The sequence below is a fragment of the Anopheles ziemanni genome, chromosome 3 (genome assembly GCF_943734765.1).
Source record: "Anopheles ziemanni chromosome 3, idAnoZiCoDA_A2_x.2, whole genome shotgun sequence".
Classification (NCBI taxonomy): Eukaryota; Metazoa; Arthropoda; class Insecta; order Diptera; family Culicidae; genus Anopheles; species Anopheles ziemanni.
Genome location: NC_080706.1, coordinates 18,834,380 through 18,852,320, shown reverse-complemented (window position 1 = coordinate 18,852,320; position 17,941 = coordinate 18,834,380). Strand labels below are relative to the sequence as shown.

Genomic DNA, 17,941 nt, shown 5'->3' with positions numbered 1-17,941 from the left:
CATCCATGCTGAGTACGGTCGATTAATATTCATTCGCGTTCGTGATCCGTTCCACGGTCCCTTAAAAGTGAGTGAATCGGAGCACCCCTTTTTCGATGGATGATCCTTTTTTCATCGTGATTTTCCCTTTCTTGGTAGTCCGCGTTTGTGTTTTTATATCTCAACGAGATGTTTAAACTTAACGCCGAAGGAAATACTGGCGGGAACAGGGATTTGCTCTGTTATGCATTCTACCCAATGGAAGCGGCGATATGTTTTGACATAAAAAGATAAACGAATAGGGATGGATGTAATGGAAGGATTTTATTTACAAATTACTGCAATGAAGGTTGTATGAACATTGTGATTATTTAATTCCGTTTTTAATTCTGTTTTAGTTTTGCTTCGAATTTGTTTTTATAGTTTTTTTTTGTTTTATTTTTATTTAAAGAGTGCTAAAGAGAGGATTTTAAAACGATGATATGACATTTTCCCTTCAACACAGTGTTTTGTTTGCTTGAAAAATAGAACACTAAGAAAACAACCATCTAGAAAATGTTCAAAATTTTCTGCCCAGCAAGATATGAAACAAAGCAAACCATCCACGAGGGTTTCGGTGAAAGCGCATTATATTTCCTTTTTCTACAAATGCCCCAAGATAAGCTGGGTAGGTCGGCAGCCGCTGTTAGGTCGTGAAAAACTCTTCGTATACATTAGCAATGGAAAAGTTTTTTAAGACAAATTCAAAACATGTAGCAACAGAAGAAAAAAAAACATCCACCGATGCATCTTACCATCGCACGGGAGGGAAACCATCTTGGGCAAATATTTGCGAAATTGTGCCAAATTAAATATTCAACAGATTTTATACGTTCCCCTTCTTCGACCGTTTTATGGCGTAGCGTGTAGCGCACGGTTCATAAGCGTACCTTCGCCCTGGATGGTTCCTAAACTCTGGCTCGTTGAGGCTTTCCGCGGGAGACGAGAGAGTAAAGGAAGCGGAAAAATGAATGGTAGAGCGCACATAAATAGATAAAACAGAAAAAGGAAATTCAACCGCGCACCCACAACGAGCGAGATCGTCGGAAGCATTTACAATATAGAGTCGTAGAGTGAATCTGCACGAGGAGGTAAAACTCAACACACACACAAAGGATTTAGTTTTTCCTCGCCATTCGGGGATTTTCAGCTCGCCCGGCTCCGGTGAGAACACAGAATGAAACATGAACAAGAAAAAAAGTGCGAAAAAAAAGTTCTTGTTCAACCATCATTCCGAACTAAAGCTGGAAGGCAAGTGGATGGAATAGGTAAATAAAAACCAGCAAAAAAGGATAAAAATTCATCCCTGATGTGGTTGGACGGAATACACCGACAAAAGGAAACAAAAGTTTGAACAAAAACTAAACAAGTATTAAAAAACGAGTCGGGTGCTAAATAGAGTTCATGTTCACGTTGTTTGCTTGCCGCTACCGCCAGCGGGGGGAGTGGTAGAGTTTAGAGGAAACATTGTGTACTGTTTTTGTTAAGTGAAAGGACTCGGCGGATACTGCATGATATGCGCGTTCGGTGGCTCCGGCGATTTCGCTGTCCTTTGAACCAAATCATGACAAGCGATGTGAGTGTGTCCGTGCCTGTGGTTTTTTGTCTGGCTGTTATTCTGCCGGAAAACGTTTCCTTTCGGGATGTAACGCTCCGTCTGGTTCTTGTTCTTGTTGGGAAACATTGTGCTCTTTGCTGGCATTCACGAGATTTCATTTTCTTTATAGGGAAGTGCTTGCTCGCCATGCGTTTCCTGGTTCCCGGAAGATTGTCGATGTTGTTCCTTGTTTATTTTTCTTATATGCGTCATTAGTTTAGTTTACTGTAACTTTGTTTCGCTTAGACACACTTGTCTTCTTAATTATTCTTTATACTTTGTTTGAAGTCCAACGAGTGTTTGTTATTGTTTGTAAATAGTTCTTCGGGTTATTTTTAAAGATAATAATTTTATATGTTGTTTTATGCTAATTTCATTTCCGGTATATTTCCGTCGTGAATTTAAAGTTTTTTTTCGATTTGTTTTATTCCACCCTCATATGCATAGATTGACGTTTTATTCATCGATATATTATTTCCAATCTATTTCCAGATTGAAGCTCGAGTGTGACAAACTGGCAAACGAGAAAACAGAAATGCAAAGACACTACGTTATGGTAAGTAAAAATAAATAATGCTCACTTTAACGCCTTTTAATCATCCATCGTCTGGTCGGGTAAACTTGGTCGTACCATTAGTTCTGTTTGTCATCGATTTGCCGAGTGCTTCATTTCTTGCGAAATAAACTTTGTCCCCCGTTCGTTGATTGGTTTTCACGTCATCCTCCTGGCACTGGTCCGAGTTGTGGGGTTGGTCGACAAACAAACCCGCACCGGGCCCATCTCTAGCAGTTCGATTGGAGAAAGTGGTAAAATCGTATCATTCCCATTACACTTCTCGCCAGTCTCGATCTGTCCGTTTCTGGTTTCCACCGGTTCCTCATCGGAATCATGCCCCATTCAGCAATCGTTCAAGTAAATTGCTTTATTTTATTAGTGCCCCTGCGATGACCGACGGAGTCAGGGTGGGTTGGCTGCCCTTAGATCTTGAGCGCCTTGATCGTACTAAGCAGACGCAGATTGGCCGAGACGAGACATGTTGACCATCTTCTCGACAAAAATACGTAAGGTGGGGACGAAACTGTGTCGCACTCGTCTTCGTATACGACGGTCCAACACTTGGTGTAAGGTGTTGAAGGTATCTCAGAGGGAATAGAAAGTAAGCTGCCTTGAGATAGGCCTTGTAATCACAGTTCCAGCGCGGGCTTGTGTGATGATGAAGTCGAAACAAACAGTTGTCCACATATTATCATTCCAATTCACCATTCCTTCTCCCTGGTATCAGTATGGGCAAGAGACAAGATTTCTATCTCAAAACAATCACAACGTTCGTCGTGTTGGTTTACACTTTTTCTTACCCGCATAGTACGGCAGCTAAGGAAAAGTTGTTTCTTCTGTCTCTATCAACCCCCGACCCACATATCCGCCAGAAACCGCTCTTCGCCCGATGCTTGGGAATATCGCTCCCGTCCCGTGGCTCCAATGCGATTTCCTACCACCGATAGACTGCCGTTCTAGCCTCTTTTGTCACATTTTCCCGCAATCTCTTTCGAATCTCCCGAATGAACGACCCCGGAGGGGGTAGTCTGGCGAATAGCAAACGGTTCGTTTTCACTGCTGACAACTTCACGCTGGTAAGAGGATACCCTTTTCCGATCCGTTTCTTCGGGGGGTGTTTTCTTTCTGTTCCACGTTGCTTGCTTGTATGTTTCTTACCAGACTCGAGATGGCAAAAAAAACCATCAGATGTGGATGAAGCTTCGTTACGCTACGAACCCGAAGCCTTGGACGTCATGATCGCTCAACGTGGGTTCCGTTGGTAGTTGTATTTCAATTGCATACTGGCTCGTGCCGTTCCGTATCGAAATAAATTCAATCAGATTTCGAAATGATGCTCCACTTCGGCAGTTAATCCCCGTTCGCAATGCAACGATAATCGACGGGCAAGATTGAGAGTTATTGCACATCTTGCAGAATGCCAATCGTTCCGTTCCGCAAAGCGCCAATCTCGTTTCTTCCGCATGGTTCCGGCGAACACGAGGGAAACTACGATATTGGATTGCGAAACAAACAAACACTAGAGAGAGACAGAGTCCTGTTGGGACCGGTTCGCTTTGAGTCATTTAATGCCATTCCCCACTCATGGAGCGTAATGATCCTTTCCGGTCGCAAAGTTCCTTTTCTCCGCACTAGCCTTTTTGCGCTAGCTTTCATTTCGTAATTGGTATTCCTATCTCCTACGAGCAATTTCGTTTTATTATTTTATATGTATTATCAATTAAGAAGCATTTCCATAACGATGCCATGCTCGTGCTACGGGGCCAGGGATTCGAGACAGGGAATCTGGTTAGCGGTGGATTGAAATCGCATTCCATTCCTAGTCGGTTTGCCCCTGCCAGGGAAAACGATGGAGAACTTGCCAACTTGCCACCGCAAACAAACCCCAGCAGCAAACATACATTCACACACACAGGCACATACCATTGTACGGTGGGATCCTGGCGGGATTGCAGGAGGGATTTAGTTTTATGGCTTTCGCAAAAAGTTTTTCTTCGTTCACTCCACAATATTTGCCCGTTTATCGTTGCAGAGAGGATTTTGTCGCTGTTGAATGTGTTTTGCTATCGTAATACAGATCATCGTGTATTTCTAGTTCCTGTCGTATCAATACATTTATAATAATTTATTTAATAAATTTGCTGCTGATGAAAATTAATATTTGTATTGTACGATGCTTTGTAATTGCTACATATTTGACGCATTCACACAAGATTGAGACAAGAGATAAAATACCAAATCGAAAAATATATCTATAAACCATATTTGAAGACACGGTTCATAATATCTCTCGGTTTTGAATGATGGGCTTCATCTGTGTTTACTTACCAACCAATATAAATTTCTGCTTATGTCGTGTTGCGTAGCTCAGTATTGCGATAAACGAGAAGATTTCTTTTGGTTTCGATTCGACTTGGACATATGTTAGAACAGCTCTGGAAACGAGCTGGAATCGATCAAGCAAGAGAAATCGCTGGTTGAACAATAAATTACGGCAATAATACAATTTAATACATCAAGTATAATATGTTACAAGCCGAGAGAGCCGATACCCAGCGAAGAACTTTCAGAGTCGACCCCGAACCAGGTCAAGATTTGGTCCGAAGCGGAATCGACGATGGTGTAAAGCATTAAATTCACTACAAGAGCCTGCATTATCGAATGCGCAATCCTAACACAGCTGCATCCTTCCCATAACGTATTGCAGGGAGAAAGGGGGAGAAGGGTCATGAACTTTCGACATAATCATAATCATAAATTTGTTGCACTTAATACATTGCCAGCTTTCGGGGCGTGAGACTAGAGTTAGAGGGAAGGAACAGGAGGTATCAAAGGCACCCAAGTCCCGAATCCAAACACACTGTTTTGCGAATAATCCTTCCTCGTTCGCGAAAAGGGAGTACAGAACCTGGAGAAACTCCCAAATGTGGGACTCTAGTCACCCGGGAGGTAGATTTTCGGTGAAAAGTTGAGCCGTAAGCGCGGTTAGCTACATATCAAACCCGCACACACGCTTGCGCCCCGCTTTCGCCGATCCGTTGCGCCACACTTTATGACCCCGTTCTAGGAGAACATGCATTCATGTGCGAAAGTTTGACAACCGGTCGTGGGGTCCGCGGAACGAGCGCTGGCGGTCCGAGGGTTATTCGGTTGGTTGGGTCGGGAAAATTGATGGTTTTTCGAGCGGAATGGACCACCGCAAACCGAGAAAACGAAACGCTTGCGGAGGGAGCATATCGCTGGGCATAAATTTATAGTTTTCATAATCGACCATGGTTAGGGGATGGTAGGTTTTGTTCCTGCATCGAAGTGCATTTTACGGAAAAATGGAGATATTTTTAGTGGTGAAAATCCGTACGTCAGTTGCAACGTCTGTTGACATGTTTGAATTTCTTGCGCATAGTTTTTGTTGAATTGACTTAACATTTCTTCAGGTGATGTCAAAATGTGGATCTCTTAAATGAAGTTTTCCAAACAGTTTTTGCGAGAATGTGTATTTTTAGTAAGATTCATTCTAGATTGATCAATTAAGTCATAAAAAGTTAAGAGTAACCGACTGAAAACCCTTTCCATCATTAACCAAAAGCAAAAGGAAAACGAAAACTATAAGAGAGTATAAGAACATATAGAAAGATTAGTAAAATCTGAAAGAAAAAACTTACTATTATATAAACCTTCTGCCTATAGGTAATGTTTTGGTATATTCTATTTCGGGTTCTTCTTCCCTCCACCATGACTCCATGGACGGGTAGACTATTTTACCTATCGCCACCATCATTTACCAGTTCTCCAACTGCTCTCCAAGGCGGAAAAACATCCCATTCGCTTTGGTATCCGCGGGAAAGTATACATAACTTTACCAAAAAAAAACCCCCTTCCAATCCTAACGTTGTCCTCGCAACGGTGACTTAGACCAAACGACTCTTTGCCGCTCTCACGGTACAAGCTATGAGGGGCGTACTTCACCTCAATAACCTCGCACAACAATGATGGTTGCTAGCCACCATCACCACTCACAAACCCTCCGCGATCACGAGGGGTTCACGATATCCGGAGAACATTTTGTTGCACATCTCGTTTCCCCGGGATGTGCGAATGCGGTGCATCTCTTCGGCAGGGAAATTGCACTTTTCTAGTGTGCCACCATGTACTTGCTGTGGTTTAGTCTGCATGTGCGTGTATGTTTGTTGGAGGTCGGTGGTACCTCTGGAAGCGGGGACTTTATACCTTGATGTGAAAGCAGTCACACAGATGACTGTCAGGTAACGGCATGCGTTGATCTACTGCGAAGGCTCTTGATGACGCTGGTGGATGATGATTATACCAGCGAACTGATACTCCACATCGTGCGTTCCACTTGCCACCAGCTCCCTCTAGTCAACATCCGACCGGCGTCAGCGTCCGAATTCTAGCAACAAAGGATGTGAAGGTACGAATATCCGGGATAAAGAAAAAAAAAATCTGAAACGGATCCCTTTAGCAGTTGCACCGTCGCATCGCAGATGCACCTAACGCATCAGCATCTGTCGAGGTGGATAATGATTTTTTGTTGTCGAGCTGAGTTAAAACCTCGTCCCTCCCATCGTTCAAAACACACACCGTTCCCACAAAACGTCCCAAAGCGAATGCATGTTTCGTTGTCATCTGCCTTTTTTTTTTTCGTTATTGTTGCTTTTTCCTCTTTCACCTCCCCACGCCCAAAAGCTAGAGAAATCTCTTTTAACCCTTGGCCGTAACGAGTAGGTTGGGATGTAGGACCCACTTCTGACGGTCGCAACATTTTCACACATCGTAACTCCGAGGCACACAGAGAGGCGAGCCACTTCGTTTCCATTTTGCGGAAGGCAACATCGAACGAGTTGGCAAACGAGTTCTGTTCTTGTGCGGAAAGCATCCAACGCAAGGGAGTCGGAGACTGAAGGTGGGCAAGCATATGGAACACCAGGAGTACTCGTGTGTGCGCGTCCCGGGTTCGCCCGCTCGACATCGATGGCTGACGACTGTACGGCTGCACTTTATTCGATATATCAACCACCGGCGGGCCACCTCCCTGGCCCAATATCTCTGCCGGTGCCATCCATACCGGATGTTCCATTCCATCAGGTTCCGAATGGGCATTTTTTATTCCTTCTCTCCCGGCCGGCGCCTCCTGAAGATACTTTTCACCAATTGGCATCGGGTTGGCTGCGAGAGTGTGGACCGTGGCATGGTGTAGCTCGTCTAGCTTGCGGGAGGGAAAGAGGTGGAGGAGAAGGTGGGGGTATAAAAAGTGTGCAAGTAAAATTGAACTCACATATCCCGCCAGGAACCTTCCACCAGCACCGGCCGGCCGGGTGCATCGCCAGTATATACCAGCTGCAAACGTACCAGATGCTGACACCGAATCGGGATGTATGTGCTTTCTGGCGCATGTATACTGCCGCCCGGGGAGGGTGGAGAACCGGTAGCGGTAGGGGAGATCCTGTGTGGCAGTAGTAGTTGCCTTTAGCCGCAACAACAACCACACGCGCACCCTTTCCGTCGCGCATTCGTATCGTCGTTTCCGGGCGCCACTTTTTACCGTACTTAACACCGCTTAGCCTGTTTCTCTCCAGTTGATGTGTGTGTGTGTTCGTGTTTTTTCTTCTACTAACCACCATGCAACAATACAAAACTGAGCTGAAGGGAGCCGGGGGTGTGCTGGGGGCAGAGAAAGACAACGGCGTGGAACGTGTTCCGGTATATTAATGCATTTCGGGATCGCATCTCCTCGTTGTGAAACATGTGAAACATTCCGGCGAGCATGGGAAAAGGGGGCCGCGAAGGGGAAGGGCAGATAGACAGACATTCTTGTACAGCCAGCCATCCTACCCGGGGTACGCCAAACCACATCCGATGTTTCCAAAGTGCACCCGAGGGGCGAGGAAGAGTGCGCGAGGCAAAGGCAAACGGGTCTTCATTCCACAGTCGGACGCGCTGTGGGTCGGCCTTTTACTGATGTGTACTGGTGGCAGTCGCTGTAGGTCGAGCATGTACCCATGTTGGACAACGAGCTCGAGCCAGGAGAAGTCAGCCGTAGTACCAGGGTGCAGGCCCACCTTCACAAGAAATTAGTTTTCTGGGAACGAATGCTGGACTCTAGGGAGATTTACAAAAGGGGCTGAGGGTTCCGTCGTCCGCGCGCACGCCTGTGTGTGTGTGTGTTTCCCTGGCTAGTGTAAGTTCTAGCTCTAGATTGGACTTTACAATTTGTGGCTAGCCAAGGTTATGCCACTGTAACCCCGTCCACCACCCGCCACCGTCCGATGCTTGCCGTTGCCTAGGTGGATGAACTCGACCTGGACTTCCAAAAAGATACGATTCGCTCGTACGACGGCCACTTCCGGACACGGACAAGTGCAGCAGCTGATGCTGATAGCGTCGGTTAGAAACCACTTCATAGAGAGACTGGCTACTTCCACACCTCTTTAGTCCCCGCCGGCGGCTGCTGTTGCTCGTGTTAAGTGGGTTAGGCATCATCGTGCTACTTTTGTAAGGTATCGTAAGGCATCGCTTCCATCCACTCCTCCGTTCCGTTCCCGAGCGCAGAGCGAGGCACCTGGTCAAGCGTCGGTAAAAACACACACACTCCACAGCCACCCCACCCACCTCTTATCTATTGGCTTCTAATCAGCAGAGTTTGCAGCAATGTAACGGTGGTGGTTCGGTGGAGTCCAACGCTCGACCATTCGGGAAGGGTTTCTTTTGTTCTGCAGCGTGTGTTGTGTGTGTTGGGGTTTTATGTTCATTGAAAATTGAAAGGATGCACAAAGTGCTTGATGGGTGAAACAATGTGCAGCTTGAACCGCAAAATATGCTTTCTAATTGTTGTGGTTCTGTGGGAGTGTGGCAGTGGAGGTGGTTGCCGAGAATGAGGCAAAATCCCCCTCCATGGGCAATAAACATATTTTCCCGCTGTTTTATTGCTTTGAAAGGCGATAGACTTCAGTTATTTATCTCGGTGGCTTTTGCTTTACGGACAGCGCGATGTGATGCTTACATGATTTGTGTATGTGTTATTTCATCAACCATTTTATTTCAAATTTATTAATGCTGAGGAACTAAACATTCGAAAACTAATTTTTGCAATTGTTTATAGTGTTTAGCTTGAAATCTGAAAACGAAGAAATGAGATAAAAAAAAGCTTGATTGAAGTAAGAAGTAAGACCAACTACAAACCGGTTCTTGATATCTGTAAGAGGACGCTATAGAAGAGATAAATTGGAACAGTAAATGAGACAAAAAAAGAAACATATTTGCAAACTCTATGTGAGCCCTATGGTTCGTACAAATGAAGATAAATTATACTTGGTCCTATTCCTATTCTTACATCAAATTAATTGAGTATCTTAATCCAACAAGATCGAATAGAACCGATTAGCTGCAAAGAAAGACAGGTTGTATTTAATAGCTGTATATTAAATTGATGCTGTCCTCTTGGTCGACAGGCTTGAGGACCCGCTTTAAACTAATTAAAAATTGCTCCGTAGAAAATGTAGGACGCAAACTTTTAAAGTCGTTATAGTTATCCGCAGCTGGAAAGTCACCCGCTTTCCCCAACGTTGGTCCGAGTTTGCGCTTGTTTCTGCAAACTTGCCATCCATCCTCGCACCACACGTTCGTCTCGCTGTTAATATTCGCTCATTTATTTTCATTCCTTACTTTCTGCGATAATAATTCATAATAACTACATTATGACCGCCGGGAAAGCTCTTCGAACGTTTTCTTATTGTTTTTTTTGTGTGGCGTTCTTTAGCTATTTATTTCATCCCCCCCCCCCCCCCTCCTCCCCTCTTGCCGGAGTATTTCTACAAGTGGCCTTACTTGACGTTGACGCAGAAAAGAGCTTTCGCATAACTGCCTGATGCACACCGATGTTTTAAAAAAAAAACACGATCTCGTTGCCTCCGTTCCGCCGTTGGAGTACCGAAAGAAAAATACTAAACTTCAGCAACGGAAAATGGCCAAGACCACCGTCCCTCCGCTCTCAAAGCATTCCCATCTCTCGCGTCCATGCACCATGGCGGGGTAATAATTTTATTCTTTATGCAAATTTAAGCATAATGCCTTTCTCTCATACACTCGCTCTTCCGACGGTTATCATCGTCATCATCTCCGTCGTCGTCGTCATCATCAACGGCTCCAAAACCATGACCTCCGACTGTTTAACTGACACCGGAAGGAAGGGCATGGCTTTGCTTTCGCCGGCTCTTTAATATTCTATTCCACGCTAGAAATCGCACCCTGCTGTCCCACCCGGTTTCGGCTTCACAATCCTTCACTTCCCGGTTGGTCGGTCGGGTCTCGTCGCTTTTGGTAGTCGGAAGTGGTTGTAAGTGGTGAAAATGACGGTGAATATTTTGACCTCCCGTGTGCTCCTACGTTCGTTCGTTCGTTCGCTCGGTACGCGACACGCTGCACACGCGGAAGAGTCCGTCGGTAAGGAAGTTTGGAAAATCGGTTCGCGAATGGATGGAGACATTTTTGAACTTTTCCTCAAGGAAAGGAGGGAGAGAGCGCAGCACTGGGAGCTATTATTATTTTACGAGCTTTTCGCACCCCCATTATCCGTCGTGTGGCAATAGAAGGGAAACATGATGTGAATATTTAAATGATTTTTTACATCCAGTGGTTTCACTTGCTATGGTTTTTTGTCCTCAAACATAAAACACATCGTTTTTATTTATATTTCGTTGCAATGGAGAGTTCATGTTTTACATTCACTAAATTAAACACAAATAAGTACATTGTTTTCCCAATGTAACAAATAACTTATTTTAATAAAATTTTAAATGTTTCATTTCTTATAAATCGAACGAACATCCAAAATAAATGATAATATGTTTATATCGTTCTGCAAAATATGCGCTGATGGAGGCGCCTGGTCGTTCACTCACCCGGACATGTAAAGAAAACTAAGTAGTTCACAAATGGCTTGCTGCCACTTACCAAACCTTCGTTTTTGTCCTACAAAGCCAATGCTTTATAGTAGTATTCCATAAAAATTTTATATATTGTTTCAACCAGATGCAGTTTGCGGGCACCCTAGTACTTCGAACAAAAAGGGTTTCTATTGTTTTTTGTTCATGCGAAAAGAAAACTTTATGCTTTTCGACATTGTTTCCGAGTCCTTCCTTCAACTGAAAGGCAGTGTAAAAATACCCTCATCGACGCCGTCGTTCGATGGTGCCATCGTAATAAGCTTCACGTTTTCACTGCCGCCAGTTGGTGTTGCCCGGTTTTTCGCCAAAAACCACCCGATTATGGGTTAGGTCGGCGGAGGCCCGAGGCGTGTCGGGGCGGCAGTGTGGATAATGCCATAAAACCCTCGACTTCCATTGTGCACGCTGTCGTGTTGCTTTCTTCTATTTGTGGTAGTTTTTTTCACCCTGAAAATTAACAACCGCTATAAAGATGTTAATATTATCGCTCGCCGTGCGGATCCTTTCATCGGATTGAAGATTTCGTTCCGTTTCCTTCCCGGGCGAAGTCTGTCGTGTTCCGGGAATGTTGTGTTTTTTTTCTTTTTGGTTTTCCGTCAGAAAGTTGTGCAAACTCACACTGCCTTTCGCCGGTAGGTGCTGCTAAGCAGTCGTGTTCGTAGTCGCCGCTTGTTGAAGCCGGCGAAGGTTGCCACTGCTACAAATTGGTCTATTAAGGGTTGCTCTGGCGTTTTCCAAGCGTGACACCCCTTGGCCACCGCCCGTTGGTACGGTAGATGATATTATCTATTATACGGGTACACGGTTTACGACATGGTGGTGTGCCGCTTTGCTTCGAGCAGTTGCAGACACATCGTCACGCAGGGCGCAGAGAAGGACGTGAACTTCTCATAAAGTACCCTTGATGGTTCTCCTTCGATGGCGAGCTTTACGACTTGCTCGTGCTTTTTCATGCACTCGGCTTCCCCCTTTTTTCGCCTCACACTACATCTCTAGCTTGAGTGAGTAATTATATTTTTATTGGTAAACTTGTGAAACCAATTGAAATCCTCTAGAAGGTCATGGTAGAAAGAATCGGTGGGGGATTGTTAAATATAGGAGTAATTGTCTTCAACCGAAGAACATGATGAATAGCACATAAGGTGTTGGGGTTGGCAAGGGATTGAAAACACATTTGCTTGCAACAATTATACACCAAAATGATCTTTTTACCGTCGATCATTTTCGCTTAGTGTATTATTCATTTGATAAGAAGAATGGGAATAGAACTTGGTAAAAATAATTGCGTTCCAATATAGTAATAATGAATGTATGATATTCATTGGACGATGTACTTAAAACGATATATGAATCGAGAATCGTTTTACTGTATCAAATTAAATCTTTCATATACAATTCTCTTTGAAGTGTTTACTGTTTCGAAGGGTTCGATTGCTAGAGGAGGGAAATTTCAAGCCATCGTTTTAATTACTTCCCTTGCAAACCCTACTCACAGCACATTCCAGGGAAAGGTCGTTCAAATGGCATTCGACTATACGTGTTCGCAGCCAGTAACGGCGAGGTATCGAAAGCGATAACGTGTCGTAATTGAGTGTCCCGCTCAAGACTTCGCGCGACGGAAAATGGTTACCGATTCGCTAGAACAGTTCCGTGCGACGCTGGTCTGGCAAAACCGCATCCTGGGCATGTTTGGGTGCCACATGTACGCGGGCGCCCATCGGTTCTCCTACCGTACCGCGCTCATCTGCTTCGCCGCCTTCTCCTTCATCGTGCTGTCGCTGTACAGTGTCGTGCGCACGTGGGGCAACATGAGCGAGCTGGTGCTCAGCATCGTGGCCACCTTCTACGCCATCATCGGAGTGGCTCGGTTGGCGGTGGCGCTCGGCAACCCGGCCGGATGCTACCGGTCGGTGCGGTTAGCGGAGCGGGTGTACCTCGGTGCCGCCCGGGACGATCCGGCCCAGCAGAGCGTGCTCGCGAAGTACACGCGCCTGTTCCGCCACAGCGTGACGGTTTACACGAGCAGCTTCGCGCTGGGCATCGTCATGATCGCACTGATGCCCTTCGGGTTCTATCTGTTCGTTGGGCAACGGTTTCTGCCGCTCGGTGTGCAGCTACCGTTCGTCGACCCTGGGACGCCCACGGGCTACTGGAGTACGCTCGTCGTCCAGCTGGTGTACATCTTCATCGCCCCCGTTCCGCTCATCCCGTCCCAGAACATCTTCTTTGCGTTCATCTTCAACATTTGCATACAGTACGAACTGCTGATCGTACGGCTGGACGATTTGAACGCCACGATCCGGAACGCTCGTCGGTCCGGGGCCGAAGGCGATAGGGCCGAAATGCACGCAAAGCTGGTGAAGATAATTCAGTTCCAGCAAAGCTGTACAACGTGAGTTACTTAGGGCACAACTTTCGGCACCAAACGGGTTATGGTTTGTGATCTACTTCACAGTTACATCGTACACATCGAGAAGTGCTACCGCCAGCAATCGTTTGTCGAATTCTTATGCAACTTCCTCCAGGTGGTCGTCACGTTGACGGAGCTCAGTCGTGTAAGTTTCCACGATGCAAAGAATAAGTATGCGGTCCCATAATTCCTCTTTTTTTTTTTTTGAAAACTCATCAGTCCTTGTGGCTACCTGGGTTGTTCATCCTGCCCGTTGCCTTCATACAGATGTTGATCCTATGCTTTCTCGGGACGCTCATCGAGCTGCGGAGCGATCAGTTCATCGTCAAGCTGTACGACATCGCTTGGTCCGAGATGGGCCGCGAAGAACAGGCCCTATTCAAGTTTATCTTACAAAGTGCCCAAAAACCGACGCAACTGACGTGCGCTGGCTTTGGCCTGATTAATATGAACCTTTTTATGGCGGTAGGTGTGTTCGACAGGAAGGAGTTCAACAAGCAAAACATTTTAATTGATTTCTTTCGTTTTAGATCAACAAGAAAATTTACTCGCTTTTTATGCTCCTGCAAAACTTTAGTGACTGAAGGAACTTATTTCTATGACAGTGGCACACTCGTTTATTCGTACATCTTAAACAATGTTGTTAGTGGCACAGTTTCCTTTTTACGCTTGTTCGTTGTTGTCTTAACTGAGGATAAAGAAGCTCTGCTCTTACATTTTGTTAGCTGTTGTCTACTTTTAATATTGTTTCAAACCGGTTCCGTTTGAATGTTGTTATTAAATTTACACATGTTGTTATACATCATTTCAAAGCACTGATTTTCACAATGTTCTTTTTTCAAACTAGAAACACTAAAAACTAGTGGGCAACCAAGTACTCGAAACACAATAAAATTTTTGCACGCCTAGAAACTATTGTTGAGGAACTTGAAATATATCTTAAATCCAGGATACCGTGTGAAAATATTTAAAAAAAAAAACTGTTGTATTTCCCATTTTTCATATCTCCCATTTCAACCGAAATTGTATCAAAATGTTTCTTTGTCTTACTGATTGATACATCCTCTCGTGGGATTTATAGTTTCTCTTGCTTAGTTGTTTATTGTTTTGGATACAAAAATGAAAAATCCGATTGCATCCGAGAGTATACCATGCTCTATGGTTTCGTAGTTTATCTAGAAGTGAGTTATTGCAGGCGTTGCACCAGCGGTCGATACATAAACTAAAGTGCATATTGCCAACATTCCGGAGTCTGATTGCAGTTCTCGTCTACTCGATGTTTTTTTTTCTCATGCAAACAGTACCAACGCTGTTTATTTCTCTTTTTGGTTTCCATGATTCTTTGAATAAAGCATGGTTTTTTTACATTTCCCATTCCTTTTCGGCGTACGAGGGAGCTATCTGTTCCGTGGCAGGGTAAAATTCCATCCGCGTATCCAATGTGCGCAGCAACATCGTAACCGCCACGGCTTCACACGGTGTACGGATCACACGATCTACTTCTTGGATGTGGTCGTTCCTGCGTGGGAATGGTTGCGCTGCGTCGACTTCGACATCTGCTACCCTTCGGAGGTAGATCCCTGCACTCGATGGTGGCGCTATCGTGGCGTGATGGAATTTCCAACCGCTCCCATGAGCCTCTTCTCCCGGGCGGGCCCGCTGCGGCATTCCGGGTGGGTTAGAGATTAGAGTAGCGCAAAAAGTGAACCCTCCTCCGTACGGTTGTGCACTCGCGCGCTATCACGAGTACGAGATTCGAAATTGTCGGATCGATGCCATGGTATCCAGTTGCTCGAATTTCTCCCCGCCTTACGGCCGCACGTGTAGGGCATGCGGGGTTGTGGGACCATTGTCGGTGCAGTTCAATCCACTTCCAAGCGTCAGCATCGAACCTCACCAACACCCTAAGCCCACCAGCGGAATCAAACATTCAGACCACTCTCCCCGGGCATGGTGTAGAAAATAATCCGGAAAAAAGGAGAGCTAGAATATCCTTATGGCTGATGCGTCAGACCCTTCGACCCTTCAGTACGGAAAATATCAAAACCTTTCGGTTCACACCATCCGAGGGCCGGTTTTTTTTTGTTAGAGATTGAAATGGTAAATGAAATGAAAATTCGGTTCCCGTGAGTTGCTTCCAAGTGGTGGCCGGGTTTTTTATGGACAGTTCTAGCCACCAAACGCATTGAAAATATGAGTTTTCCAGCGTACGTAACCAAAACGCCAACGAACCCGATTTCCCAACCGCTGGAAGGGGGGGAGGCATCAAACAGGCCCACGGAGCAAGCGCCATTTGTTTGTTTGTTGATGTTTCTGCTGATGTTTTTGGCCCCCTCGTCGTTGTCCCCCCCATGGCTCCCCTTTCTCCTGCAGCGTTATTCGAAGGCATGTTTGGACTGACGCACAAGAGGATGCAACGATAAGGACAAGAGCTTCCCGACACGACACGGTGAGTGCGTTGGGAAGATCGAAAGGATAGCGCGTCTATTGCATCGGAGTCCTCTCCCTTCTCCCCCACCAGTCAACCAGTTCATTCCGGGCGTCGTTTGTGGGCTGCTACCGTGATGCTCGTTGGGTATCCTTTGTAGCGCCGGCACCGACATCGACTCCATTTCGATCGTACGCAACGTCAACGGTGTCCCGGGCACCGATGGAACGGCCGATTTGAAAAGGGTCGCTCCATACGAAAGGCTCCATAACCCATACACTCACCATTCACGGTTGCGTTACGATTGGGTTCGTTAGGACACACAAGGGCGAAACAGATATTTCTCCATCATGATATCATCCCGCCCGCCCTGCCTGGGTGGGAAACCCAGGATTTTGTGGGTTTCGGGGCGCTGGGAAAACATTTTCATCCACCTCTAACCTCTTTCGGTGCTCTGTTATATGCGTGTGTGTGTGTATTTTTTTGTACCATGTTTGTCGAATTGGGTGTACGCAAACGATCCGCACCGTGTACACACACCGTACGCGAAACTTTTGCGCGCTGAACATCGAGGGTACGGGAAAACGGTCGGGTCACCAGATTACGGATTGCACAAATTCCGGTTGGGGATGATGTTGGCGGATGGGCAAAAGTGGAGCGAGAGATTTTCCGATGGAAAATGTAGTTCGAGGCTGCAATCCACCTAGAAGCGCGTCCTCGCGTATTACACTATGTACAACGCTCCTTCGCGCTGGGTTTGGGTCGAGGTCGTCTCGAATATCCCGGAGCGGAAGTACCCTCAAACGGAGCGGAGCCTGCTGTCTAGTGCTTTCCATGGAGGATTTCCCGCGGCCGGTTGTGTGCGGGCTCGTTTTTGCCGTTGGATTGGGATGGCTCATCGTACTAGGTTATATTCTCAGATCGGAAGCGAGCCGCATCGTCAACGGTGCGTATTTATACAATATTAATTATAAATTTATCAGCATGTTTCGATCTCCTTGGACAGCACCGCTCGTACAAAAACGGGAAATATGATGACGGTCTGACTACAAATTTATCATTGTGTTGTCCCATGCCCTTTTCTGTTTCGGCTGTTAAAAGGTTCGCCAGACTTTTGATTATTTAATTCTTTACTTTGTGATAAATAAATGCTATTCGTCAAAAATATTTTAATTTTCATGTTAATAATCATTTACAAAGCCTAACTGTGCACAGTTTTAAAATTTTTCTTTGTTTCAAAAATAATTTTTGGTTATATTTTCTATTCTGTACACAGCATGATGATAGCTAGGATGAAATTTAGGTTGAGCAAATACTTGGATAAACTGTTTTCTTTTTATAGGTATCTTTGTTGCTTGTCTTTTGGAAAAAAAATCCAGTCACAGATTTCATTCAGTTGTAAATCGTGCATTGTGAGTGTTCGTAACGCGATAGTTCCACAGTTCGCTGACGAATTGATGCCATCCGTAGCTGATGACAAAAAAATAAAATGCCTTCGATACAAACCTACCCAAAAGGAACGCCAAAACGTCAGTGACGTCAAACAGGCTTTATTTATATCCTGTTTGGTGCCAACGCATCTGAAGCACCTAGGTAAAACGGATACCTCGCTGGTGATAAATAAAATCAACGAAACTTCGTTTCACTGCAACGCTTTTGGTGCAACAGCAGCTGCGTAAATACTCGCTTTCGTCGTTGCCGTTCAAAGGTGGAGGAGAAAGCAAACCGGGCCCGTACGCAGCAACGGCACCTCGGTGCACCTTTTTCTCTGGCATTTTGCTACGGTAAAATAATAACCAATACTTGTAGAACGCTCCCCCCGCACTCCGAGTGCGGTGTTTGGAGGTAAAGGTGGTAACAGGCAAATGGTGAAAGCGGTACAAGCACACGGTATACGGGTGGCGCATCCCTCAGCTCCGCACAATCAAATCCAATCAAATTCGCATTCAGAGCAATATGAATAATTTTGAAT

The 17,941-nt window shown here is 45.4% G+C and overlaps 1 protein-coding gene across 1 annotated transcript in view; it reads left to right on the top strand.

The window, feature by feature from the left end:
- Positions 1-17,941, top strand: part of LOC131288068 (protein groucho) — a 160,943-nt gene that overhangs the window by 98,638 nt on the left and 44,364 nt on the right. Inside the window, exon 4 of the mRNA XM_058317168.1 lies at positions 2,108-2,171. Coding sequence (XP_058173151.1) covers positions 2,108-2,171 — 64 coding nt within the window. The remainder of the gene's footprint in view (positions 1-2,107; positions 2,172-17,941) is intronic.